Source organism: Crinia signifera, chromosome 9 (assembly GCF_055691185.1).
Source record: "Crinia signifera chromosome 9, ASM5569118v1, whole genome shotgun sequence".
Classification (NCBI taxonomy): domain Eukaryota; kingdom Metazoa; phylum Chordata; class Amphibia; order Anura; family Myobatrachidae; genus Crinia; species Crinia signifera.
This window is the reverse complement of record NC_139225.1, coordinates 48,322,199-48,348,743: the sequence shown is the minus strand read 5'-3', so window position 1 is coordinate 48,348,743 and position 26,545 is coordinate 48,322,199. Positions and strand designations below refer to the sequence as shown.

General features: G+C 45.3%; 1 protein-coding gene across 1 annotated transcript in view; it reads right to left on the bottom strand.

Moving 5' to 3' along the window:
* The window catches only part of BTK (Bruton tyrosine kinase), a 180,160-nt gene that overhangs the window by 116,057 nt on the left and 37,558 nt on the right, over nucleotides 1-26,545 (bottom strand). Inside the window, exons 5-7 of the mRNA XM_083159033.1 lie at nucleotides 20,341-20,422; nucleotides 14,762-14,890; nucleotides 11,940-12,007 (exon numbers count right to left, since the gene is read on the bottom strand). Of these exons, the coding sequence (XP_083015159.1) occupies nucleotides 11,940-12,007; nucleotides 14,762-14,890; nucleotides 20,341-20,422 (279 nt within the window). The remainder of the gene's footprint in view (nucleotides 1-11,939; nucleotides 12,008-14,761; nucleotides 14,891-20,340; nucleotides 20,423-26,545) is intronic.

Sequence of the window (26,545 nt, the reverse complement as noted above, 5' to 3'; positions counted from 1 at the left end):
ATATCGATTTCAACATCAGTGACATATTATAGATAAGACACACCTCTATCCCATACCTCACGCCCATTACTTACCATCAATAGAACAACGTGAGAGACAACACACTTTCAGGGATTGGATCAGTAACCGTATCACTATGTGCAACATTCAACATCATAGGAGATGCCTATTGTAGATTTCCATTTGATTTTATTTTATTTTATTTGATTTTGTTACAAAAAACTTTTTGTCAGGTTTATTCCAACTCAATTCCCATTTTTTTCACATATTTTGTTGCAAATTATTTGATATCCAATTCCATCACAATATGACCTCACCCCTTCTCGTTTACAACCTCCAAGCACCAACTTGCGGTGCATACATTTTAAATCCACACCCCCATGATCCCACCAAGGGATAGGTTGGACAGTAAAGTACGTAAATTGCAGCACTCCCAACACTTGGGATGCTACAATATCAGCAACCCAATTCTGCGCAACAATACCTGACAATTACGTGCATTCTGGCTATTTTGCCTTAACAAACAGAAAAGTCGACATGGTCAACACACAATAATGTGTCTACACATGTACCAGACAACACACAGCCACAAGCTACGTAACTCCCACTAGCTTGAAGGCTGAACTGACAGGCCACAAACCCCGCCCACTGCCGAATGAACAACCAATGGCTGAACATCAGGGCAGGTAGAAATACGGGTAGATCAGAGACAGTAGTACATCCTTGATAAAGGCACAGACGTGCCGAAACGCGTTGGTCAACAGGACAGAAGCCCTGCACCCACACAACATCCCCAAGTCTCCTCCGCAAGGAGTCGAGCGCGCGCCGCTGCAGGACCTCCGTCACCCCGGGCAACGCCGCCAAGCTGAACCCGGAAGTGACGCGAACTACTGCAATAGCGGTGCGGACCAGACTGCCGGCTATCGCGTACTGTGAGGACGCCGGTGAAGACACGTGGAAGGACGCGGCAAGCATCCCCTGCCGGCAACAGAACCAGGTATCGGGTAAGTGAACGGTGCACCACCGGAGGGTAAGGGACGCCAGCCCACCGGTACCACCGGTCACTTTCCTTGACCACCCTAACTTTGTTCAACAGGAGACTTCCGCTGCCACCCAGCCTTACAAGTGCCCAATCACAGCTGCGGGCAGCCACCCCCACCACCCAAACCCACACAGCCCCATCCTCAATAGCAACCCTGTGCATTGCCCAACCACAGAGGTCTGCTAAGACAGGATACTTTAACCCAATTTGCGGAAGACACGTAGTGAGATCTGCAAGATTGGAGGTCCATGAGACTTACCCAACCCTTACCCAGCACCCGCCTTCTTTTGAATACAACTTTTGTTCAAATATCAGAATAAAAACATTTGTTTAAAATAAATTACAGTGTGCAGTACATCATTATCACTACCTTCCAGCGGGCTCTATCTTGTCACAGATTGCCGCCATAAGTGTGTTAGCGTCCCGTTGCGGGACAGGGATCATGAAGCATTGACATGTTTCTCTACAGACTCTGCTGAACACCCACTGCTGTGGGAGTACTCAGCCCACATTAGACTGTAGTCGGACAAAAAGAGTTTCATCAATTTCAACGATCATGCCTGGGCCCCCAATGCGGCACTGCGGCTGTGCCAACAAGTCCAGTTCACACGCCTCCCGCATTAAGGCGTTGTATATGACTGCTGTCTTATTCGACATATTGAGCTGACGGTAGCAGAAGTCATTAGAAGTCAGCTCCTCACACCAGCAGCAGATGAAGCAAACTAACTTCACCAAAGGAAGTCGGCATCCTGGGAAGAAAAGGGCTGCCCTCAGACTCTCCTTCTTCCCGCAGCTCTTTATGTAACAACGCCATTTGTACTCCTTAATGGACAGCCGCATGGGATGTCCATTTGCGCAGGTGGCTGTCACCGGCAGAAGAGAATGGTCCTGCAGAAAACTGACAGCTTCCTCTTTGGTCTGCGGCAGGCTGAACAGACTCACCGATACTGATGAAGACGCAGCCATTCCGATGGAAATCACAGCCAACGTAATCCAACGTAATCCGATGGAACGTAATCCAAAGTAATCGGATCAAAATCACAGCAAAATCACCTCACAACACCTCACGAAAACACCAGCTCAGCAACACACTTCTTCTCTCCTCACAAAATCTCCTCAGAGTGAAATTCTGCCAGATGTGCCAGAGGCCAGAGGGCGGGATTATGAATGGGAAGGATGTGTTAAATCGCATCGCATTGCATGCCATAAAATGGCATACAATGGCATACAATTTGTACTTTATTAGCACCTCCCGATCATTTCAAGGGAAAATCGGGTACCATTGCATCGCATGCCTTAATTAGTGGTATGCGATGCGATATATCGGGCGCCCATATAATACACAAGTACCACTGATACAACAATAGTCAAATCAAACACAAATGGCTTTTTTAGATGCAAAAGATCCCAATGCATTACATGTGAATATGTTAAGGAGGGGGCACAATTCACCTCCACCTCCATGAACACCTCCCACTATATTAAGAATCATATAGACTGTACATCTTCGTATGTTATTTATCTTATCACCCATGTCTGTGGTATACAATATGTTGGGCGTGCAACAAGAGGTCTCAGTATAAGATTCTTAGAGCATAGGAGGAACATCAAGAATGGTGTTAGAAAACACAGCTTATCCAGACACATACAGATGGGGCAGGTCCCATCTTTGCAGGGGATGGTGATGGCGACGCCAGCCGCCATCCCCCGCCAGCGACATCTGCATAGTGAGAAGGGATCGCGCGCGCACGAGAGGCACGCACGTCCCCTTCCGACGGCGCTTCCAGCGCTTCTCCCGGGTCACCGCCGGTTTGTCGGCGGTCAACCGGGGTCCCCGCCGCCTGCCCGCACCCCCCTAACCCTGTCTGTCTCCCTGAAGCAGAGACGGACAGGGTTCCCGTCGCCCCGCCGACGGAGATTGAGACGCGCGTGCGCGTGAGACGCACGCGCGTCTCAGTCAGATGGCGGGCCAGGCTGCTGGCGGATCGCCAGCGGTGACGTTCTGGCGATTCACCAGCAAAGAAGAGGCCTGCCCCATCTGTAAGAACTCACCATCATGGTAATGTAGACTCGATCAAGTTACAAGGTATTGAGGTAATTAAAGCTACCCCTAGAGGTGGCTATAGATTTTATCATCACTGCAAACGGGAGGCGTTCTGGATATTTTCATTGAACACCCTCTCTCCAGTAGGATTGAATGATAATATAGAACTAAACAATATGTGATCAAGTCTATAGGATCATGAGACAACTGTTAACCTGTTTACTAAGAAGATTTATCTTCCCCCCTTCTTTCATGATGACGGTTGGTTGTTGTCGTATTCTGAGTCTCACCACAGATCCATGTGGGAGACATTAGAGTGTGATAACCGCCCATATATCATTTCATCTATGGACAAAGGGGTTATTTCTGCTAATGTTGTAAATGAAAAAAGTAAAAATGTTCTTCCAATGAAAGTATATGCAGTCATTGTTTCCCAATATAGAGGTTGAACTGTCATTCATAACTTCACACACGTTAAAGTTATCCTCTTTATGATAATATTCTGTTGTCGATATACGAACCAAATGGGTGTATGTGAATTCTGAGATCTCAACATAGGTCCATATGCGAGATTACAAACTTTTTATTTGCCCCAATGTTACTATGGATGAACTGTTATAACTATGCTGAGATTTTTGTCCATAATACAGTATATCTCTGTATTATTAGTATTTCTCTGCCTCCACCAATGCTGCTACTGTTGTCTCTTTATTATTCTGTCTTTTTCGTTTATGTTTATATCCATATGAATATAATGATTGAAAATTATATAAGTAACACCAAATAAGTATATAAATAATATCAAGAACAATAATAAAAAAATAAATAGAATTGGTCTTTGACCAGATTCAAACCTAGATGTGAGCTGCTCTGGCAGCAAGTGCTCGGAGCATTACCTGTTGAGCCACAACCTTAATAGTGCTGATATGCTGAATTAATTTATATTTAATGTAATAATAAGGATTACTTAATGTTTATGGATTCTGCTGACATCCGTAGTTGCCATCCACTTTTATTTTTTATTATTATACTTTTCCCCTTTTTTATTTTTATGATTGCAAAATGTTTCAACTAATATTGAACCTAACACTATGGGTGACATTCTATGGGATGAGATAATCTGACTTTGGCGATGTATTTTGCAAAAACGGCTGAAATCGCATTTTTTTCCATTTTCGCATATTTAATGAGGTGCGAAATTGTGAAAAAAGTGCGATTTTGGCCAACAAGTTGGACACACTGGAAATGCGATGGCTGCTTTTCGCAGCACATCGCATCCAGATGTTTTCACATTAAAAAGTATACAAATCGCATATTTAATGGTATGCGATTTGTATAAACTGTGTCTATAATTCGCCCAAAAATCAGACCAGGTTCTGATGGGCGAATTAGCCAGAACCCTGCACAGATCGCAATGATCTGTGCAGGGTTCTGGTGAAAAAAAAAGTTTAAACAGTTAAAATAAAAAAAAAAACAGCGCGGGGTCCCCCGCCAGAGCATAACCAGCCCCGGGCTCATTGAGCCGGTGCTGGTGACATAAAATCAGGGTCCCGGACAAATAGGGGTCCCCTTGATTTAATGAAACCAGCACCAGGCTCAAGGTCCGGCGCTGGTTCCCGAAATACGGGGGACAAAATGACTAGGGGTCCCCCGTATTTTAAGAACCAGCACCAGACCCAACCAGCCAGCAGGGTAATGCCACAGTCGGGGGACACTTATTATATAAGGTCCCGCGGCCAAAGCATTATCCCCCTGGCTGGTCAGCATGGGCAGGGTTCCCCCCCCTCCAGGACTTACCAGCCCATGCTGAAAGTCCGGGGCTGTCCCCGATGCCCCTGGGCGGTGGGCATCGGGTTGATGCAAAGTGTAAAAAATAGAATAAAAACTATTGTTTTCTACTGTAGAACTATGAGTCCCAGCAAGCCTACCCCGCATGCTGGGACTTGGAGAACCACAAGTCCCAGCATGCGGGGCATTAAAAATACAGTACAAAAAATAGTTAAATAAAACACACTGACACCCTGAAAAATAAAAGTTTAATACACACATAACACACACACTAATACTTACCTACCTTGAGCCCGTAGGTCGGTCCCTGGATCCTGGGTCCGGGGCTCCTGGACAGAAGAGTCCGGTTCCGGGGCCTTGGTCCTGGTTCCGGGGCTAGTCCGGGGTCCTGGGCTCCAGGGCTGATGTCTCCGGGGTCCAGGATCCGAAGTAGTCCAAAAGGGGTTCCTAAGGAAGGAAATCCTACTCACCTGGTCCCCGGCGACGACCTCGGCATCCTCTCCGGCAGATGCGCTGCTCCCGGCTGGTACCCGCTTACGGACTGGAGAGGCGCAGAGATGTTCATCTTCCGCGCCTTTCCTCCGAATGATTCTATTGGCCGCCTAGCGGCCAATCAGGAGCCGACTTTCTCGTGCTGGTTTCATTAAATCAAGGGGACCCCTATTTGTCGGGGACCCTGATTTTATGTCACCAGCACCGGCTCAATGAGCCCGGGGCTGGTTATGCTCTGGCGGGGGACCCCGCGTTGTTTTTTTTTTATTTTAAATTGCGATTTCCTGCAAACGTGCGATTTTCATACATGAAAATCGCACATTTTCAGGACTAAAGAAATCGCACCAACTCGCACCTATTCGCACTATTTGGCCTGTTTTTCGCATCTCATTAAATATGTGAAAAACGGGCCAATCTTGCGATTTTCAAAAGTGAGATGTGGTGCGATATAAAAACATGCGCATTTATCTCAATCCATAGAATGTCACCCAATATGTTATATGTGGAATATAGACTTCTTGTGGAAACCTCCTATTAATGATCAGGTGCACTGATCACAACACCTGCATATCCTAATGACCATGTCTTTTTCATTGGCTATGACACCTGTAAAAAAGGAAGGAGTACCTGACTGCTCCATTATCTTCTAAAGAAACCGCCAGACATTCAAGTGCAGAGAAACGCGTTAAGGGTGCCACTTCCTACCTACCTACCTTCTTTCCACCAGAGAAAGCCATTAAAACCCCCCAGGACTTTAATCACTCATCAAGCAGGACAACTCAGCAAAGCACCTGCGGTTAAACATTGAGGGATTACCGCCCGCTCCCGCAGCCCACAAGCGGGTGTGACTGACACCAGTGGAAACAACTGCTGCTATACTAACAACTAGCGAGGACACCCGGTGAGTCACAGCGGTGGGCGTCCCACAACTATACCACTCTTGTGCACCCTCGGGTTCTCCAGCTGGCTACTTATTCTCCATTAAGGGGTTATCCTAAAATACAGGTTGCTGACTGCATCTCCTTGATGCCCTGCGGTTACTCTGCAGATGACAGCAGCATATGTGAATATAACAGCAACAACTCTCACACTGGTCCATGTAAGTGATTTCTGACTTTTCCGTTGGCAATTACCATTCTGGTGTTTTTTTCATACCTTAATATTGGATGAACAATAACCTTTTTTTCCCCTCTTCTAATACGCATACAAGGCACCTACCCTATACTATCATAAACCAAGTGCTGGCCACCCGACAGTAAAAGGGTTAGTAAGCCATTAATCAATTTAGCCGGGCATAATCTTTGCATTCTGGTGGATACTAGCGGTAGTTTTTTAATTTTTATATGTATTTTTATTGTTGTCCTTTATAAATTGTGTTGTTTGAATTATTATGTTGTAATTTTTACCTTTATTAAATACTAATTAATTCACTAATTATTGTGCTTTCTGAGAATTAATTATTTAATTCTCTTACTCTTACTCTACAGAAATCGATTACGGATAAATCTATTCACCAATCGCAAGATACAGCCTCCTGAGACTAGAGATTGCCATATCCACTCCACATAATCTACTGCTATATCAACTAGACTTTGACTCTACATTCCAAAATGGAGAATTGATGGAAGAAGTTTATGCAAAACCAGTGAAACCATTGACAAAAATACAGAAACGTCCGAAGCCATGTCATCAACCATCCAGGGGAGATAGAGGAGATGCAAGACTTTCCAGTTGATAGTTGATCTATTCAAGTATAGGGACTCGCCCTGATATCACACATGCAGTGAGTCGGGCAAGCCAGTTCATGATAGATCCTAGGACACAACAGTGGATCACAAGTGAAGAGAACTTTGCCGACATGTTGACAAAAGGAATATTGACACCGTTGCTAACTACATTCATAAAGACTGTGGACTTTAACCCCTTCCCGACGAGGCCTTTTTTGTTAATTTTTTTTTTTTCCCTCCTTGCGTTCAAATAAGCGTAACTTTTTTAATTTTCCAGCTATATAGACACATGAGGGCTTTTTTTTTGCGGGACAAGTTGTACTTTTTAATGGTACCATTTACTATACCGTATAATATTCTGGGGAATCAGGAAATAATTCAATGTGGGGTAAAAAAAAAAAACGCCATTCCACAATTTTGCGCTGGTTACGGTTTTTTTTGGAGTTCATAGTTCGTTTAAAATGATGGGTTATCTTTATTCTATGGGTCGTTACGATTCTGGTGATACCAAACTTATATAGTTTTCGTTATGTTTTACCACTAAAAAGAAAAATAGCAACTTTTACGGTTTTTCTAATTTGCGTCGCGTCGCCATGTTCTGCGGCTTATAACTTTTTTATTTTTCCACCTACGGACCTGGGTGAGGGCTCATTTTTTGCGGGCTGAAGTGTACTTTTTAATTAATACCATTATGGGATATGGGCGACTTTCTGATCTCTTTTAGTTATTGTTTTTTGGGTAGGCGATGCGACCAAAAAACGTAGTTTTGGCGTTGGGAATTATTTTCCGTTTACGCCTTTAACCGTGCGGGATAACTAATGTTATATTTTAATAGATCGGACTTTTAGGAACGCGGCGATACCAAATATGTTTATTTTTTTTATTTTTTATTTATTTTTATTTGTGAAATGGGGAAAGGGGGGTGATTTGAACTTTTAATATTTTTTTATTTTTTTTTTTATTTTTAAACTTTTTTTTTTTTTTTTTTTACTTTTACTACAAGGCCCCCTAGTGTACTTGACCACTAGGGGGCGCGATCGCCTGTACTAGGTTCAGCCATAGAGCTCTATGGCTGAACATAGTGATTTTCAGCACTTTCTATTACATCCTGCCTCAGGCAGGATGTAATAGGAATGCTGACACGGCCAGCACAGGGGTCTACATTAGACCCCTGGCTACCATGGAAACCGATCGGCACCCTCCGATCTCGCCGCGGGGGGCCCCGATCGGCGCCGGAGGGGGGCGCCCCCCCTCCGATCAGCTATTTAAGCACTGCAGGCGCTTTGCCCGCGGTGCTTAAAGGGTTAAACGGCCACGATCGGCGAACTCGCCGCTCGTGTCCGTGAGAGCAGGTACCTGGCTGTAATATACAGCCATTACCTGCTCTCTTTCAAGCCAGCTCACTCCGTGAGCTGGCTTGATTCCCCCGCAACCGACATATGACGTAAATGTACGTCATATGTCGGGAAGGGGTTAATGTGTTTAAAGTTGATTTGTTTTCACTGTTTACTTCTCCTAAACTATGTTTTTGGTTACAGGTATGACTATGTTTAAATGTCATGTTCTTTAATAAGTAACCCGGAGACAGCCTTGAGCGAGGTGGAGTGTCAGAGAGGTATGCTCAGCACCTGTCTCCTTTATGTGGCGGCAGCAGCAGCCTCCAGGCTGATCCTGTCCCTTTGCGCTCCCCTTCCCTTTGTGTGCACATGGTTTTGCCAATTTTGAGAACGAATTTGTACTGCAATCAGATCTGAATAAGGGCCTATATTCTGCCAACAATTAGAACATACGCCTCTGTTTGAGAGCACTTCTTATTAACTTATTATGCTTTTGTTATGAACACCATGACCAGATAGATGTTTGATTCATGCATAGTAATGCCTTTTTGAAAGAGTAATGGGGCTTACACACGTAGCGATTTCAGGCCATTTTCTGAGCGATGCTACTTAATTTAACTACATCGCTCAGAAAATGGCCTGAAATTGTGTATGTGTAGGGGCCATAGCTATGTGCGGTCCCGCCTATCACCTGGTGAATATTGGCCCTGACAGATCAGTCAGGACACATCGTTGACACATCGCTGTGTCCTGAGCGATTATGAGGGTTCTGAGCAGGGGCGTAACTACAACTTTGTGGGTCCCATAGCAAAATCTTTAAAGCACCTCCCCCCTATCATTGCCCCTATTATGCCCCTTAGGGGAGCAGGAGAATGAGGGGCATTAGAGACAAATAGGGTCTCATGGGGGAAGAAAGAGAAGAGTGAGAAAGAGGAGGATAGGGTTTCCTGGAACAAAAGAGTGAATGAGAAAGGAGACAGTGCCAGGGAGAAAGTGGCTGAAGGGGGAGAGGCAGAGGGAATCAGGGAGAGAGTGTCAAAGAGAGTGAGAGCGATGAGCCAGATAGAAAGGGTTGGGAGTGATAGTGTCACTAAAGGTCCCCATACACGGTCCGTTCGCCGGCGGTCCTCATCGTACAGTACAAAAAGTATGTGCTGCACATACTTTTTGTACTTGCTTTACATCGCATTGCATTGCATTGCATTGCATGCACAATGCATGCACAATGCATGCACAAGGCATGCAATGCGATGCGATGTGTACTATGTAAATACAAAACGGATCCGTTAAACGGACTGTGTATGGGGACCATAAGGGAGATGGGGGAGTAATAGAGAAAAAGAGTGGGAAGGAGCAGAGAGAAGATGTCACAAATAGAGGAGATGGGGTGTTGATAGAAACTGTCACTTACAGGGGGGCGGTTGGCATGTGCAGGTGAGAGTAAGGGGGGGCAGGCTGTCATTTACAGGTGGAAGAGTCAGCTGGCAGATGCAGAAGAGCAGGCGGAGCAGGCTGTCACTTACAGGGGGGATTGGCTGGCAAAAGCAGGATAGTGAGGTGGGGGCAGGCAGTCACTTTTAGGGTCAGCAGCAATACGCAGGTGAGGAAACCATTGGCAAAGCATGTGATGCATGCAGGAGGGGTAAGGGGAAGTAGCACCTTTAGTTCCAGTGCCCATGAAATACCCTCCCTCCCTAGCCATTTAAATGAATCCAGGGCAGGACACATTCGAATCCCCACATACAGCTTTGGGGTCAGCTCTCATCTCCCCTTCCGACCTGATTCATGACAGGGCGTCAGAGACAGCAGAGAGCCGATGAACAGTTGAGTCCAAACTGCTGAGTCTCATGTCGTGTGTGCACCTATCCCCGGGCTCCTCACTTACTTCCTCCCTCCCCTCCGTGCCGACAGCTACTGTACCTGGCGTGTTGTGTTAGGAGCACCTGCCGCTTCTAGTGCTGGGGTGTACATCACAGGTTCTGCATCGCCCGGTCCGTAGGAGGAGTGGAGAGACCTGCGGTGTGTACGGGAAATAGAGAAGGCAGCTGCAGTGCCCTCTACAGTGTGGTGTGTGCGCAGCTGGCCTTGTCTGTCTGTAGTTGCACACGGTCCCACACTCCTTTACTACATCGAAGAGGCACTGCACCACACTATTAATGAATTAAATAAATAATACTAATTCAAAAGGGTGCAGGGGATTACCTGCTGGGCCCTCGAGTCCCCCAAAGCCATAGGGCCCCATAGCAACTGCACCCACTATATTTACGCCACTGGTTCTGAGCAATCTAGCATCGCTCAGAACGCTCATAAGCACATCGCTACGTGTGTAGGCCCAAAAGTTATAAGGTACAAAAGTTATGTTTTAAATAAAAAACATCAGATCACATACAAAAGTGTGCCCTCAAAAAGGAAATACCCTATTGGCGATTGCACTCTGCAATCTACCTCCCGTCTATGATGAAAATAATTGCTCCCATCTTCTCTTCAATAAACTCAGGGGCATCCTCATTTGAAAGAAAGGAACGCATTATTTTAATATGTGAACTAATTACCAAGGTAGAAAAGCAATATATGTAAATCATATCTGCAGGAGTCCCACTCTTGACTACAAAAAAGAATACCCTATAACTATTTAGATAGACTGCGAAAATATCCAATTTACCCACCTCTGAAAAAGCTTAGCTTTTTAGTGCTTTTTAGTGCTTGGCCTTTAGTGCTAACTAAGATCATATTTAGATAGCAATAGATATGGTCACCTATATATAGCCAATTTTATACAAATAGGGGCTGCATGTACATTAAGCAAGGTGGTCCTGAACCGAAGTGATAGCATTAGAAAGTTATCTGCTGAGACTAAATGGTAAAAAAATTGGGTGAGAAAAAGAAGGGCAGAAATGAGGCAAAAAGGCAGATGAAACATTGCAATATAGACATGAGTAAAAGAGGGTAGGAAAGCAAAGAAAGGGTCAAAATAGAGAACTGGCAAGACAAGAACTGATGGAGAGGTGATCAGTAAGTGGACAGTACTGTAAAGGTGGCCATACACAGGTCTGATATGTCTGATGCACAAGTCGGGCCTGTTTTACTTGGAACTCTCCTGGCAGCTCCCCGGGAGGGCTCCTTCTGATTTGACGCTTAATGTGCCATTTTTAAATTAGATAAATTGCATGCAATTTATCACATGTAAAAGAATTCCCGGGAAGGTGTTTGTGGAGTTCAAGGGAAATCGCATGCGATACATTGCGGGTGCTAAAAAGCACCCATGATGTGCCTCTGATGGATCTGATCCATTCCGCACAGGAACTCGCATCGGACTCGATGTGATGTCAAACACCTTCAATTTGGGCCAATTTCTCACGTTATATTGGCCTGATCGTCGAAAACGGGTGAAATCAGCCCGAATAAGACTTGTGTATGTGGCACCTTAAGTGTAATAGAATTTTTATGTGTCTGGGTAACATTCTGTGTAAGACTGCACTACTATTATTTCCTGAGAATTATGTTCTTACCGTTAAATCAGACGGTGCTGGTGGCAGTTGCTTTCGGGATCTACGACGTGAAGGTTCATTCTTCAGGACTGAAAATGCAAGAAGGAAAATTAGATTTAGCCAAAGTACATAAATCTATTATATGTTTTGTGTCTGTCTGTTTATCAATATATCTTGTTTGTGTTTCATATATTGTGTCTGCATGTCCTTTTTATCTTCCATAGCCTAAGTGCCTGCCTGTCCTGTACTTGTTACATATGCTATGCCTGTCCTGTCTGTGTTCCATATCCCAAGTTTCTACATGTCCTGTCTGTGCACCATATACTATGTCTGCCTGTCCTATCAGTGCTCCATATACTAAGGGTTACATTTACTAAGATCGGAGTTCTAATGAAGATGGGATGTTATCCATAGCAACCAATCAGATTCTACTTTCTATTTATTTAGCACCTTCTAGTAGAATTGGATTGGTTGCTATGGGCAACATCCCAACTTCAATAGAACTCCCATCTTAGTAAATGTAGGGGCAGGGGCATAGGGAGGGTGTACAGTGCCAGGAGATAGTGACTGGTGGAAGAAGCAGCGCACAGGAGTGCAGAGTCTCTGTCCACATGCAGAAACCCTGCAGAGATCCTGTGCCCCACCAAAAATGACTGCCGCCTTAAATGAGAGAAGTGCTAGAGGTCTTCTTGCAATTCTAGTGTCTTTCAAGGGAGTTCAGTGCGCCCAGCGCTACCTGGAAGTTGCGGATTCCGTGAGCAGTGGCCAGTGGTGCCCCAGCATCCCCTGGCAATGAGCATGTAACTTCCCCTAACAACAAGCAGGGAAACCCCCCAGCAAGGAGCATGGAAGTTCCCTAGCAACAAGCATTAACCCTCCTGGCAATTAGCATTTAACCCCCCCTCCCCCCGGCAACAAGCATGTAACTTGCCCTAGCAATGAGCATTTAACTGCCCCCCCCCCCCCCTGTCAAATAGTATGTAACCAACTGGCAACAAAAATGTAAACACCCTTTTGCAAGAAGCATGTTACCCCCTTGGCAATGAGCATGTAACCTCCCCAGCATTGAGCAAGAAACCCCTGTGAATGAGTAAATAACCCCAGGCAAATGAACATGTAACCCCATGGCGACAAGCTTGTAGGTAAGTGGCACTTCAGGGGACATTATGTAACGGCACTAGTGGTGGTATAATTTATGTAAGAGGCACTACAGTGGTATTATATCTGTAAGCATCACTACAGGGGGGCATTATGTGTGTAAGCAGCACTACATGGGGTCTTATGTGTAAGTGGCACTAAAATGCCAGGGGCGGGTGTGCAATAATCCTAATTATGCCATTGCATGTGTGTGGCATAATGTGCAATGGGCATTATGGTGTGGCATAAAGTGAATTACGCATTATGGTGTCTGGCATGTACAATGGGCATTACGGTGTGTGGCATATAGTTAAATAAACATTACGGTTTGTGACACAATGTCTACTGAGCATTACAGTGTGTGGCATAATGTGTAATGGGCACTATGGTGTGTGGCATAAAGTGTAATGGCCATTATAGATTGTGTGGCATAATGTGTAAAGGGACATTACTGTAAAAATGACTGGGGGGATGGGGGTGCCTAAACATACAGTACCTTTGCTTTGGGCATAATGTGTTTGCCTTTCTTGTCAGTATTCCATAAACTGTATCTGCCTGTGTTATCTGTGGTCCATATCTTATGACTGCCTCTTCTGCCTATCCTATTTGTGTTCTGTATCCTATGCCTGTCTGTTCATTCTATGTTCCATATGTTGGGGGAAATTTACTAAAAGCAGCTGAAGCAGCTCAAAAACTGCCCAGTGTGTAAGCCATGGGGATGAGTGGAGAGCGCTTGGATGGGTAAAAATCACACTTTAAAGAGACCTCCTTTTTGAAATCTTAACTATCTCTGGGCCTGATTCTGGCTCACTTGCAAAAGCAAATTCTTTCCCTAATGGACAAAACCATTGGGGCAGTACGGATGGTGTAATGGCTAGCATTACTGCCTTACAGTGCTGAGGTCATGGGTTAGATTCTCACCATGGCCCTAACTGTGCGGAGTTTGTATATTCTCCCGTACTTACGTGGGTTTCCTCCGGGTACTCCGGTTTCCTCCCACAAACCAAAACTATACTGATAGGATATGTGGCTTCTAACAAAATTAACCCTAGAATGTCTTTGTGTGTGTGTGTGTTTGTACATGTGGTAGGGAATATAGCTCCACTGGGGCAGGGACTGATGTGAATGTTCAACTATTCTCTGTAAAGCGCTGCGGAAAATGTTTACAGAGAGAGAGAGTCTAAAGTACAAACCCCACCCAGATCTAACTGCACATGTTCCATCTGCCCCCTCACCCCCCTAGCAAACACAGAGGTAGCGTGCGGAGAATGCCGATTAACTGGCAAGAGGAACGGAGAGATGGGTAGGAGAAAAAAAAAACAATACAAATGAATGGGCAGCCAGTAATTGGCTGAAAGCTCTCTTAGCAAATTGCAGTTTTTATTTCCCCTTGCAGCCTCCTGCCTAGCTCTCAGTCTGGTCTAAGGCTCACCGGCGTCCCCCGCCTGCTGGCCATGCCCGCCTCCCCTGCCTGCCCGGCCCTGGAGGCCATAACTCTTCAACTGGCTTAAATAATAAACACAACAATCTATTTTACCCCAAACCCCTCCTGCCTTATGTGCCCGGAACCCCCCAAGGCTTAATTCAGCCCTGCCCAGAACAAACAACAGTGATCCGCCCCCAGAACTCTGCAATTCAACTCTGCATCAACTCCAATATCTATTTACATATAAATGTGGTATTTATATTGTATTTGGAAAACTGACTTCCATTAGCACTGCGTAGAACTTGGCATCCCAAAGCATTTTTAGCAGTCTGGGCACAACACAGGTACTGTCCATCTTGATGGAACCGGGGATGAAACTTCTGAGCCTTGTCAGTATTACATCGGATAACTAAGAAACCAAAAGATAAAACTAGAATTTATGATTTATATAACATATGTCTTTTGTGAAGTCTTGTAAAGTCCAATGACAAGAATATTGTTATACAGTAATCGCCAGGGGCCATTTTCCGGTGGGCCGGCTCATTTTCATCAAGAAGCGGCCGTGGCCGCAAGAACCGCCATCTCCGCTGTTAGCGCCCGCGGCCTCAGCACTATGCCCAAATATATACATATATATATATATATATATATATACACACTGTATACACACACACAGAAAAGAAGGGACACTCAGCAGGACTTCAAGGCAGCAGGTCGCCAATCAACATTTCACTTTGTCAAAAAAATGAATTTGCATACAAAATGTGTTGCTTCCATGCTGCCTCCAACTCCTAGTGTACTCCTGCCGGTGACGCATGCACAACGGCGTGAAGAATGATGTCACTGAGCTGTGAAGTGCATTCCATGGCTCTCTCCCGGGAAGTGTAGAGATTGCCTGGAAACAATGGAAAGAACACTGTGCGGTTAGAAAAAAAATGTATATCATGAACTACAGTAGGAGCAAGTTTCATCTTTGCTCCTTTGTCCATGGCTAGACATGGCTAGCCATGGCTATTCTATTGTTCTCAGCTGCAATACAATGGCTAGCCATGGCCAAAGGAGCAAAGATGAAACTTGCTCCTACTGTATACAGTACATAACAATATTTAACAGCATAGGTGGAATCAGGCAATGCAGCAGCTTCATAATCAAACACATACTATTAGTACTGCCTAATCAACCAATCAAAATGACAATGAATGAAAAGAAGAAAAAATTTCATTGAGGCCCCAGAGTCAACTTTTTTGCTCTCCACCGCCTGCCGAATGGCAGATCAGTGGAGAGCCATTCCCTCCTTGAATTGCATTGTGGTCTTTCCCGCCTAGAGGAGTGCACCAGATGAAGTATGCAACATGGGTACTGGTACAGGAGAGAACTTTATGAATGGGAATTCTTTTACCAGTATGTGGGTGGCTAAAAAATTCACCGTTCTCCATGTACAGTAGCTACAAGTCAGGCAGCGAGTGCACTTATGGCACCCTGGCTTGCGTGAGAGAAAAGTAGTTTCTCTGGTTTTAAAAGAGGAAATGTCTTTGTGGACTAGCCTTTCAAGTTATAATTCCTCAAGAAACATTGTTTCAAGGATTTAATCTTGCTATCGCTGGTGACTATCAACCATAATTGTTTCACTTTCTGTGTGACAGCAACATTGGATGAATTAAATTTTTGAACAAAAGTGATTTTGTTCTCTCCCTGTCGCCCTATTTTATTTTTTCTTACAAGGGCCAGTTCTCTAAGAACTGATAAATCTTTCTGTTTGGCAAGCAGTAATTCCGAATGATTGTATTATCTCGCCACTTACTGCTTGATCATGCTATCAATCTCAAACTCAACTTGCTCTAAATTATCGCAAATCCGATCAATTCGGAGAGAATTGAGAATAAGGTTTTGGTTGAAATAGGATGTTCATTTTGGAAGTGAAGGCTAGAATTACGATATGTCTACTTTCTCAAAAGGCTCATGTGGAGAACATTATGATCCATTGTGAAGCGCACATCAATGATATGCACCTCCGACAAACTCAGGTGATATGTGAAGTTTATCATCTCATCTATGCAATTGACCCTGTTCATGAACTCATGAAAATCATCCTCTGCTCCCGACCATATTAGCAGTAGATAATCAATATACTGTACAAAAACTAAAATCTGTTGAGCAAATACCGTTTCACTAAAGAACGCATTCTGTTCATTCGATCTTAACACATAAGAATTGACAAACGCCAGTGCCACTTAGGACCCCATTGTGCAGCTCTGGAGTTGTATAAACCATTTTTTATCAAAAAGAAAGTAATTCCATTTGATAATAAGTTCTAGCAAAGAGATAAAGAAATTCATTGCAGAGCTTTTATACAGTGGACTATTAGAAAGAAGTTTACAGAAAGAAGTATGTTGGGTAAATGGGGCATGAAATTAATTCCATTTGATAATAATAAGTTCTAGCAAAGCGATAAGGAAATTAATTGCAGAGCCTTTATACAGTGTATTATTAGAAAGAAGTCTGTAGAAAGAAATCTATTGGGTAAAGGGGGCAGTTCTCTCAATTTCAAAATAAGGGTAATGGTGTACTTTAGGTACGTACCCTAGGATTGAATGACAGGCTGAAAGAATCAAGGTACTGTGATGAGACAACATAATATATAGAGTCTCTTGCTGAAATACTCTGCCTGCCTGTAGGGGCCAATGGGTCTTTGTGTACCTTTGGTAGTGTGCATAACACAGGAGCTACTGGATGTTGTTAATCGATTATCAACAACATCCAGGAAGACTGGCTGGTCTACAATGACATTTCCTCCTTTTTAACCAGAGAAACTACTAGTTAGCTAGGGTGCTGTAAGTACAATGACTGCATGAGTTGTAGCTACAGTATATGGAGAGTGGTGACTTTTTAGTCACCCACATACTGGTAAATAAATTCCCATTAATAAAGTTCTCTCCTATACCATTACCTATGTTGTATACTTCATCCGGTGCCCTTGTGGTCTCCTCTAGGTGGGGAAGACCACAATTCAAAGAGAGTATGGCTCTCCACCAATCTGCCATTTGATAGGAGGTAGAGAGCAAAAAGTTGACTCCGAACAACCTGTTGCACATCATTTTAGGGATTTTGGGCACAAGTTATCTATGTTGCGCTATAACATTATAAATCAGATTCCGAAAAAATTGAGGGCAGGAGATAGGGCTAAGGACATGTGAAGCTCGGTGAATACACAGACTAAAAACTGTTTCTCCCTGGGGCCTCAATGAAAACCTGTCCCCGAGCTGTTTTCTATAACAGAGGTATTCCTCCTTAAGTTCTCTTCATGCATTGTCTTTTTTGATTGGTTGATTAGGCAGTACTAAAAGTATGTGTTTGATTATGTAGCTGCTGCATTGCGTGATTCCACCTATACTTTTAAATATTGTTATGTATAGTTCATGAAATGCACAGTGTTCTTTCCTTTGTTGTCCTTTGTTACTATTATAGTTATTTATATTGTTTCCAGGCATCCTCCACATTTCCCATGGGAGAGCCATGAAGCACACGTTGCAGCTTAGTGGTGTCATTCTTTGCGCTGTGGTGCACATGTCGCTGGCAGGAGACATAGCCGTACCTATGGGGGAAGCAAGAAACTCGGTGAGGATATAAGGTACGTTTTGTATGTATGTAAATTGATCTTGACACAGGTTAAGAATACCGAAACATTGATTGGCTACAAATCTCTGTGCCTTTTGTGCTGCTTCTTTGAAGTCCTGCTGAGTGCCTCTTCTTCCCTGCTCTTGTGTTCGATACTGCAGCCTACTGTTACCCACAGATGATTGGAGTGCCGGGCCACACTGGATTTATATACATATATATTCCAAACAGTTAGCTCCTATAAAGATATACATAGATATACATATATGTCTATTCAATTGTGTACAAATGAATACCCAAATTGTTATATACTAAGTACTACTCCACAAGGTATACGCTAAAAAAGTGTGCTATTTCATCTAGATACGTTCTAGTACAAAACTCCGCCCCCCCATGTCCGCACTATCTGTGCACTGATTCACTGCAGCCTGGAAGAGAGCAGCCTGCAGCCCCAAACACTTCCATTCTGCTGGCTTGGGGTGCAGCTGGCACCAAGGGATGGCCATCGACCTATTGCCATCATTGATTGCAATAGTGCAAATGACCATCGATGGAAGCATACTATGTGATATATGACCATAGCTTAAGTATCGCATCCATAGTTTAAACATCGATGGCCATCATTTTTATTTGTCTGACTGGCCCATGGGCCAATCAGAACATGTGGACAGGGCTTTAAGGGTGTCAGGGGTTGAGCTATGCTCTGTGTCCCTGCCCATTGAAGTAAAAAAAAAGATTCAGTTATGCTTTTCTATCGACGGAGGGAAACCATCTGGTTCTCTCCCATCAATGGCAAAACTATCGATGGCCAAATCATCAATGGACAATGGCAATCCCTAGTATAGAACTCTAAGTGCTGCATTGGGTGTCATAGAGGTGGCCATGCAACTGCTGGAACATTCACTGAAAAAAAATGCAACAGTGAAATGTATTTTATGTTGTAATAAAATATTAATGTCTCTTTATAGAATTTTTTATTTAAGTGAAAGCTGTTTTTTTAAATGGGGCTTAACATGGACCTAGCACAAGATAATTGTTCTGGAGAATCGTCAGACTCCATGGAGTAGGGAAATACCCCATAAATCAGCCAGGACTGTGACAATTTGCTTGTAATTAGAATATGTGGTACTGCTTTCCTAGCACGGCGCCCACGATAAGCATCGCATGTATCGGTCCTTAATCGCAAGCATCGCATGCATCTTATGTGTTTCTGCACCATAAGATGCATGCGATGTATACGATTTATGCGACTACAGTGATTTTTCATCGTATCCATTTTTATCACATGTATCGCATCGGTCGTACTGTTTTAATGTCATAAGATGCATGCGATGCATACGATTGATGCGATTTTTTTATCTTGGGCATTGTAAATCCTATCACATGCCTTCACATATCATAAGTAGTGGTATGTCGTGGCATACAATGTGATATGATTTTCATGTTATTTTACTATGGTGGTGGTGCTTATACGATAAAGAATCAAATGTGTTTCCTTTCGGTTGTATGTGAAGTGATTCCATGTGAAGCAATTCTTAAAAACATCCCCACTATGGCCGCCAACCTGAAGCGTGGCGAGCGCAGCGAGCCCCGCGCAGGTATCCGTGCCCCCTCGCGGGCTTCACAGGTATCTGCGTCCCCTCGCGGGGCGCGCTGCGCTCACCATGCTTCGGGCTCGGTGGCTCGCTGCGCTCGCCACACTTTATAAAATCAACTCCACGCCGACGTGGATAGTGGGGGTATGAAAAGGTCGGAGGATGCGTACCGCCGCTGCTCGCCATGCTTCGGGTTGGCGTTCATAGTGGGGGTGGTGATAAGAATGGGGTGCATTTAAAATGACACTGTACAGTATTTAGTGGTTTATAATGAGATGATATGTGATTTTTAAGTGTTGATGCATTAAATTGGGTGCTTATAATGTCAACTCCACTTCCATTGTTAATGCCTCCCCAAACTATAAACGGCAATCGATTTAAACGCATACATCGCAGTCATCGAATCACACGCATTGTACCTTACTATACTACTGTTTTTCATACAATAAATATGATTTAAATACCGAAATCGCACGTATCGCACAGATTGTATGCCTTATAAAAATGTACACGATTAATGCGATGGGCACCATGCTAGGAAAGCGAATATGTTAATCAAACTTCATTTGGAAGAAAATGTACTTTGGTTTAAGGAGGAGAGAGAGCATTGTTGATTGCAGATCAACCTGCACTTGGAAAGAACGGTTACCATGCTTTAGCTGGTGAATCCAACGTTTCCGAAGATCTTCTGTGGGTGCGAAGACATACAGCGGTCCCTCATCATATATTATCTGAAAGATTAATACATTACTCAGATTACTGTACATAAGGTGAAATGATAACCTGCTGATACCAGTATTTCAAAGCATACATTATTTCTAGTTCTACACAATTTTCTTGTTGTTCCAAGTAGCACACAGCTTTCTTGCTGTGTCTGTAGAACACAATGAGGGTGATTCAGGTTCACTTGCAAAAGCAAATTCTCTCTCTAATGGACAAAACCATGTGCACTGCAGGGGGGGGGGGAGTCGGATGTAATATGTGCAGAGAGTTAGATTTGGGTGAGTTATTTTGCTTTTGTGCATGTTAAATACTGGCTGCTTTCAGGGGCGTAACTAAGTTTTTAGCGCCCCCCCGCCGGATGGTTTTTCGGCGCCCCCTCCCCCCTCGAACACCTCCGCCGCCGCCGCCGCCCGCCACCCCCCCCACCTAACCTGACCCCCCCTTCTTACACTTACCTGTCCCCGCAGTCTGCATCTCGCCCGGCTCTCTGCCGGGACCTGCCTGACGTCACGGTCCCGGCCGGCTCCTGCTGCTGCAATGAAAACTGACTCTTAGAAAATGGCTGCTCCCATACTGCAGACAGAAAACTGTCTGCAGTATGGGGGCAGCCATTTTATAATAGTCAGTTTTCATTGCAGCAGGAGCCGGCCGGGACCGTGACGTCAGGCAGGTCCCGGCAGAGAGCCGGGCGAGACGAAGACCACAGGTAACTATACCTCTGCAGCCCCCCGGCGGCGCCCCCAATTTCTCTGCGCCCCCCCGCCACCGCGGGGGCTGCGGAGGTATAGTTACGCCACTGGCTGCTTTATTTTTACACTGCAATATTGTTATCAGTTAGAAGTACACCCCCACTGAAATCTGACTCTCTCTGCACATGTTACATCTGCTACCACCTGCAGTTACATCTGCTACCACATTTGTCCATTAGAAAACCAAATGTGCTTTGTGAGTGAACCTGAATCACCCCCAATGTTCAAATGTTCAATGTATAACATTAGTACACATTTATCATTCTTGTGCCTAGCAATACACAACATTGCCATTAGTATTTAATTATATACAGCATACCCTTTGGTGCCCATTAGTATACTGCATCCACTGTAGTATTCCGTACAGTAATTTACAGTAATATATAGCAATATACAGCATCTCCAGAAGTGAAATATAAAAAAAAATTCTTCCCAGAACCCTACTGCATTCCTCTCAACTGTTCGGAATACCATGGGAACATTCCGGTTTTCTGGGACGTTCCCGCGTCCCTCCTGCGGCCAGCAGTGTCCCAGTGAGGGGGGGGGGTGGCACTTAGGAGTCCCCCCGAGTTGATGACCAGCGCTAAATAAACACTGTGCGCATGCGCACAGTGTCTATTCCAGCAGCCAGAGAGGCAGGGGGAATGGCTAAAGGCTCACAGAGCCTCTGGACCATGCCCCCACAGCGTCAAAACAGGTGCGTGGCCTCGTGGGACGATGCGATAATAGGCCACGCCCTTCTTGCAAGACCAAGAGGTTGGGAGGTATGCTGCTGTGCTCAGTAAAAACAACTTTGCTGTTGTGTCCTGTAGTGCACAGCTTCTGTGATACACCGAATATTACATAGCTCCTTAGTTGTGTCCAGTTCTGCAATGCTTCCTTGTTGTACCTAGTGTGCAGATCTGGATTAAGGCTTTGGGGGCCCGTGGTACTTAAGATAAGGGGGCCCTATGGTCTAAAATAAAACTACACTCAAAAGTAGAGATGAGCGCATCCGGATTTCGGGAATCTGGACACCCCCGAACACCCCGCTATCCGAACGCGTTCACGAGCCTGTTCGGGGTTTCCTGCCCAGACTCGGAGCGCGCCTTTCCAGTGCCGCAAGATCCTGCTGTCGGCTCTCGCGAGATCCGGACAATGTGACTACCACGTCACTATATTTATATAAGGACGACCGGGCGGGCACCATGTTCACTCCAGTTTAGGAAATTGAACAGTGTGCACGTCTGGCTGTCTTCCCTGGCCCCTGCCCGCGTGCCCCTGCCCGCGTGCTCACTCTCCCACTCCACTGTAGTAGTTCTGCTGAGTCTGACTGTGTTAGTGTAGTGTAGTATGGTGGTTCACTGACAGAGTCTGTGCTGTGCTGTATATTATATATTTATTCCTATAGTCTGTGCCTGTGCCTCATATAGATTGATTTACCTGTCCTCCAGTGTCCAGTCCCACTCCCTACCACCAAATTCCTTAATAATAGTCCTTTAAAAATGTTCTGTCTGCTGCTGTGTGACTAAGCTGGAACAGGGTACTACAAGTCTCACCTCACCTGTGCAGGCTACAAGTCAGTGCAAAATAAATTGCAAAATATCATTTTTATTTTAGAATAAAGGGGTTAATAAATAATACTGACTTATTAATAATCCTTTAAAACATTTCTGTGTTTGCTGCTGTGTCTGTAAGCCGGGAGAGGGTACTACAAGTCTCACCTCACCTGTGCAGGCCACATTTTTTTATTTTTTTTTACAATAATAAAGGGGTTAATGACTTCTTAATAATCCTTTTCAAGTTTTCTGTGTCTGCTGCTGTGTGACTGTTAGCTGGGAGAGGGTGCACACCGGTGCTGCAAAATAATCGGTGCTGCAAAATAATCAATCAATTTTTTTTAGACAATAAGGGTTACTGACTTAAATTCCTTAAAATCCTTTTAAAATTTTCTGTGTCTGCTGCTGTGTGACTGTTATCTGGGACGCCAGGTTAGTACAAGTCTCAACTCACCTGTGTGCACCCCGCACATCGGTGCTGCTAAATAATAAATCATTCTATTTTTTACAGTAATGGTTACTGACGTAAATAATAATCCTTTCAAAATTTTCTGTGTCTCTGCTGCTGTGTGGCTGTACTCCAGAAAGATAATGGAGAACCAAAATATGGAGGCTCCAATAGTACAAGAACCACTTCATCCAAGTGCTGAAACTGCTGCCACTAGTCACGACATAGAACATGATGATAAAATGCCATCAACGTCTTCTGCCAATGCTGATGCCCAATGTCATCGTTGAGGGCGTGTGAAATCCAAAAAGGCAAAGCTGAGTATGTTTAAGAAAAGAAAAAAGTAAATCCTTGTAGCAGAAAAGTAAGCTTGCCAATATGCCATTTACCACATGGAGTGGCAAGGAACGGCTAAGAGCCTGGCCTATGTTCATGACTAGTGGTCCAGCTTCACACGACAATCGCAGCCCTACTCCTCATCCTCCCCCCCTTGAAATGTAAAGAAAGTTAAGCTGTCAACAAAAAGACAGCAAACAACCCAGCCTTCTAAAAGACACGGTATCACAAATCCCCAAGGAGAGTCCAAGGGTGTTGGTTGTTGCGAAGCCTGACCTTCCCATCACTGTATGGGAAGAGGTGGCTCCTTCCACCATTTGCAGCATGCCCTCTGCATATGCTGGAAGGATCACCCACAGTCCAGTTCCTGATTTAGAAGTTGTCAATGTTGTACACCAGGAGGAGGAAATTGATGTAGCTGGCACTGAGGAGGAAGTTGATGAGGAGGAGGATGCTGCTGATGGTGATGACATATCACAATAGTAGACCCAGATTTAAACTAAGGCAAGGCCAATTTTATTTTAATGGAAGCCTGCGCTAATCTAAATATTGCACCATATACTGAAATCACATATGCCAGACAAGGATTAAAAATGGCGGCTGCTTCTCACACCTGTCCTGCTACTGAATCACACTTAGATAGGGTGTTACAGGTGTCTCCGGGAAGCCATTCTGCAGTGTTAATGAAAGCACTGTACCTTAAGCACAGATAACATGTACATGACTGTGTCACATTCACAGACACACTGTAATGGAGATGAAGATATTCCGAATATTATTCCGGGAGCCCGCCGCTGCCGCTCTCACCTCTCACGCTCTCTGCTCTGCTCTCTGCAGCACACAACCAGACACCGTCGGAAGACAACCTAAAATGTGACAGGAGCATTCAGGAGATGCTTGTGGTGTCCCGCAAAATTGCTGGGCACTTTTGCCATTCTGCCACTGCCTGATGAAGGCTGGAGTGGCAGAAAAAACTCCTCAACCTGCCCTGCCATCACCTCAAACAAGAGGTTGTGACACGCTGGAACTCCACCCTCTTTATGCTGCAGAGGATGAAGGAGCAGCAAAAGCCCATTCAAGCCTACACAGCAACCAACGACATAGGCAAAGGAGCGGGGATGCACCTGACTAAAGTGCAAGTTCATATACTAAAGGGATATATACTGTAATAAGGAAGGGGGGGGGGATTATGTTTGGCCAGTAGGTTACACTCCTTTGCAGCTCTGCAGTGCAGCTATTCCATTCATTGGCTTCTCCAGGGCCGGCGCCACCACTAGGCAGCTCTAGGCATTTGCCTAGGGCGCCGGCACCTGGAGGGCGGCAGTTCGCCCCTCACCCCCAGCGAATTGTGTAAAAAAATTGCTGCCCCAGCGTCCCTGCAGTGCTGGGGCGGTCAGGGGTGTCCGTGCGTAGGGTACCTGCGGCGCCATCATGTGTATAATGTTGGCTGCGGCCGGCGGGTCCCTGTAGTGAATAGCAAATAACTAGCGCTATGCGCGCGGCGGCGCGGGAAGCGCTAGTTATTTGCTAGAGGGGGGAGGAGAGAGATAGAGGAGAAAAAGAGACTAGGTGCAGAGCAAAATAGAGAGGTAAGTTGGAGAGGAAGTTATTGAAAAGTTCTGAGAGAAAGAAAAGGAGCAAGGGAAGAGAGAAGAGACAGGGAAGAGAGAAAGGGCAGACAGTGGGTGAAATAGCTGGGGTGTGGGAGAAGGGGGCACAGTAGAGAAAAAGGAGATCAGGAGAGAGTGAAAAAGAAGAAAGAAGGGGATATGAATGAGAGAGGGAGAGAAAAAGATGAAAGAGGTGGGGCAGGAGAAAAAGATAGAGACAGGGCGAGAGAAAGATAGATAAAAAAAGACAGGGTAAGAGAAAAAGATGAAAGATGAGGGAGGGGGATGAGAAATTGGGGTGTTGAGAACAAAAGGGTAAGAGATAACACAGAGGGGGTGTGAGAGGCTGGGGAGAAAGAGATGGAAGGTTTGCAAGGAGAGGGTTAGTTAGGGGAGAGGATGGAGGCAGTGTTCCCCCTAAGCTGTGCGTACGTGCGCGCGCACACAACTCGACAAGCGTGCGCACAAAGCAGCAGAGGTCCCTTTTTGCAGTTGTGGACTCAATTAATGTGTGTTTCAACCAATAACTACATTGTGTGCTGTGATTTGAATGTTTAAATGTTTATTATCATTTTGAAGTAAAGTTAACACAAATGCTGTATGTAATTTTCCAGTTATATATAAGTGACCCACAAAAATTTAAATTTCCTTCCAAATTTGCACAGCCAAAATCTTTTGCCACCCACAGCCTTCGTACAATTAGAGGGAACATTGGATGGAGGGCAGCTGTTTGAAAAGGATAACCCTCATAACCCTGCTTCCCCCAGTATGTGGACTGGCCGCCTGTGTACACCTGGTACTGTTAGTGCCGGGTCTCACACTCACCAGCGGCGGCCAGGGTGTCCTGGGCAGCTTCAGTGCCGGGTCTCCCTCTCAACAGCAGTGGCCCGGGTCCAGAGGCATAACTAGAAGTCTGTGGGCCTCATAGCAAAAATTTTGGACGGGCCCCCGCCACACACACACACACACACAATTGTCACAAGAGAGAGACCGAGAGAGAGACAGGGAGGGAGGGTGTGAGGGAAAGACAGTGAGAGAGAAATTGTGAGGGAGAGACAGGGAGTGAGAGAGGGTGCAAACGAAAGATGGAGTACAAGAGGGTGCAAATGAGAGACAGGGAGTGTTAGAGGGTGACCAGCAGTGGCCTGGGCCCCCAACTCACCAGCGGTGGCCAGGGTCTTCCTCTCATAGGCAGCGGCCCGGGTCCCCCTCTCACCAGCAGCTGCCGAGGCTCCCCCAATCATCAGCGGCTGCCGTGGGTCTCCCTCTCACCAGCGGCTGCCACGGGTCTCCCTGTCACTAGCGGCTGCCGCAGGTCTCCCTGTCACTAGCGGCTGCCGCAGGTCTCCCTGTCACTAGCGGCTCATGCAGGTCCCCCTCTGGACAGTGGCAGCCACAGGTCTCCCTCTGGACAGCATCAGCCGCGGGTCTCCCTCTGGAAAGCGGTGCT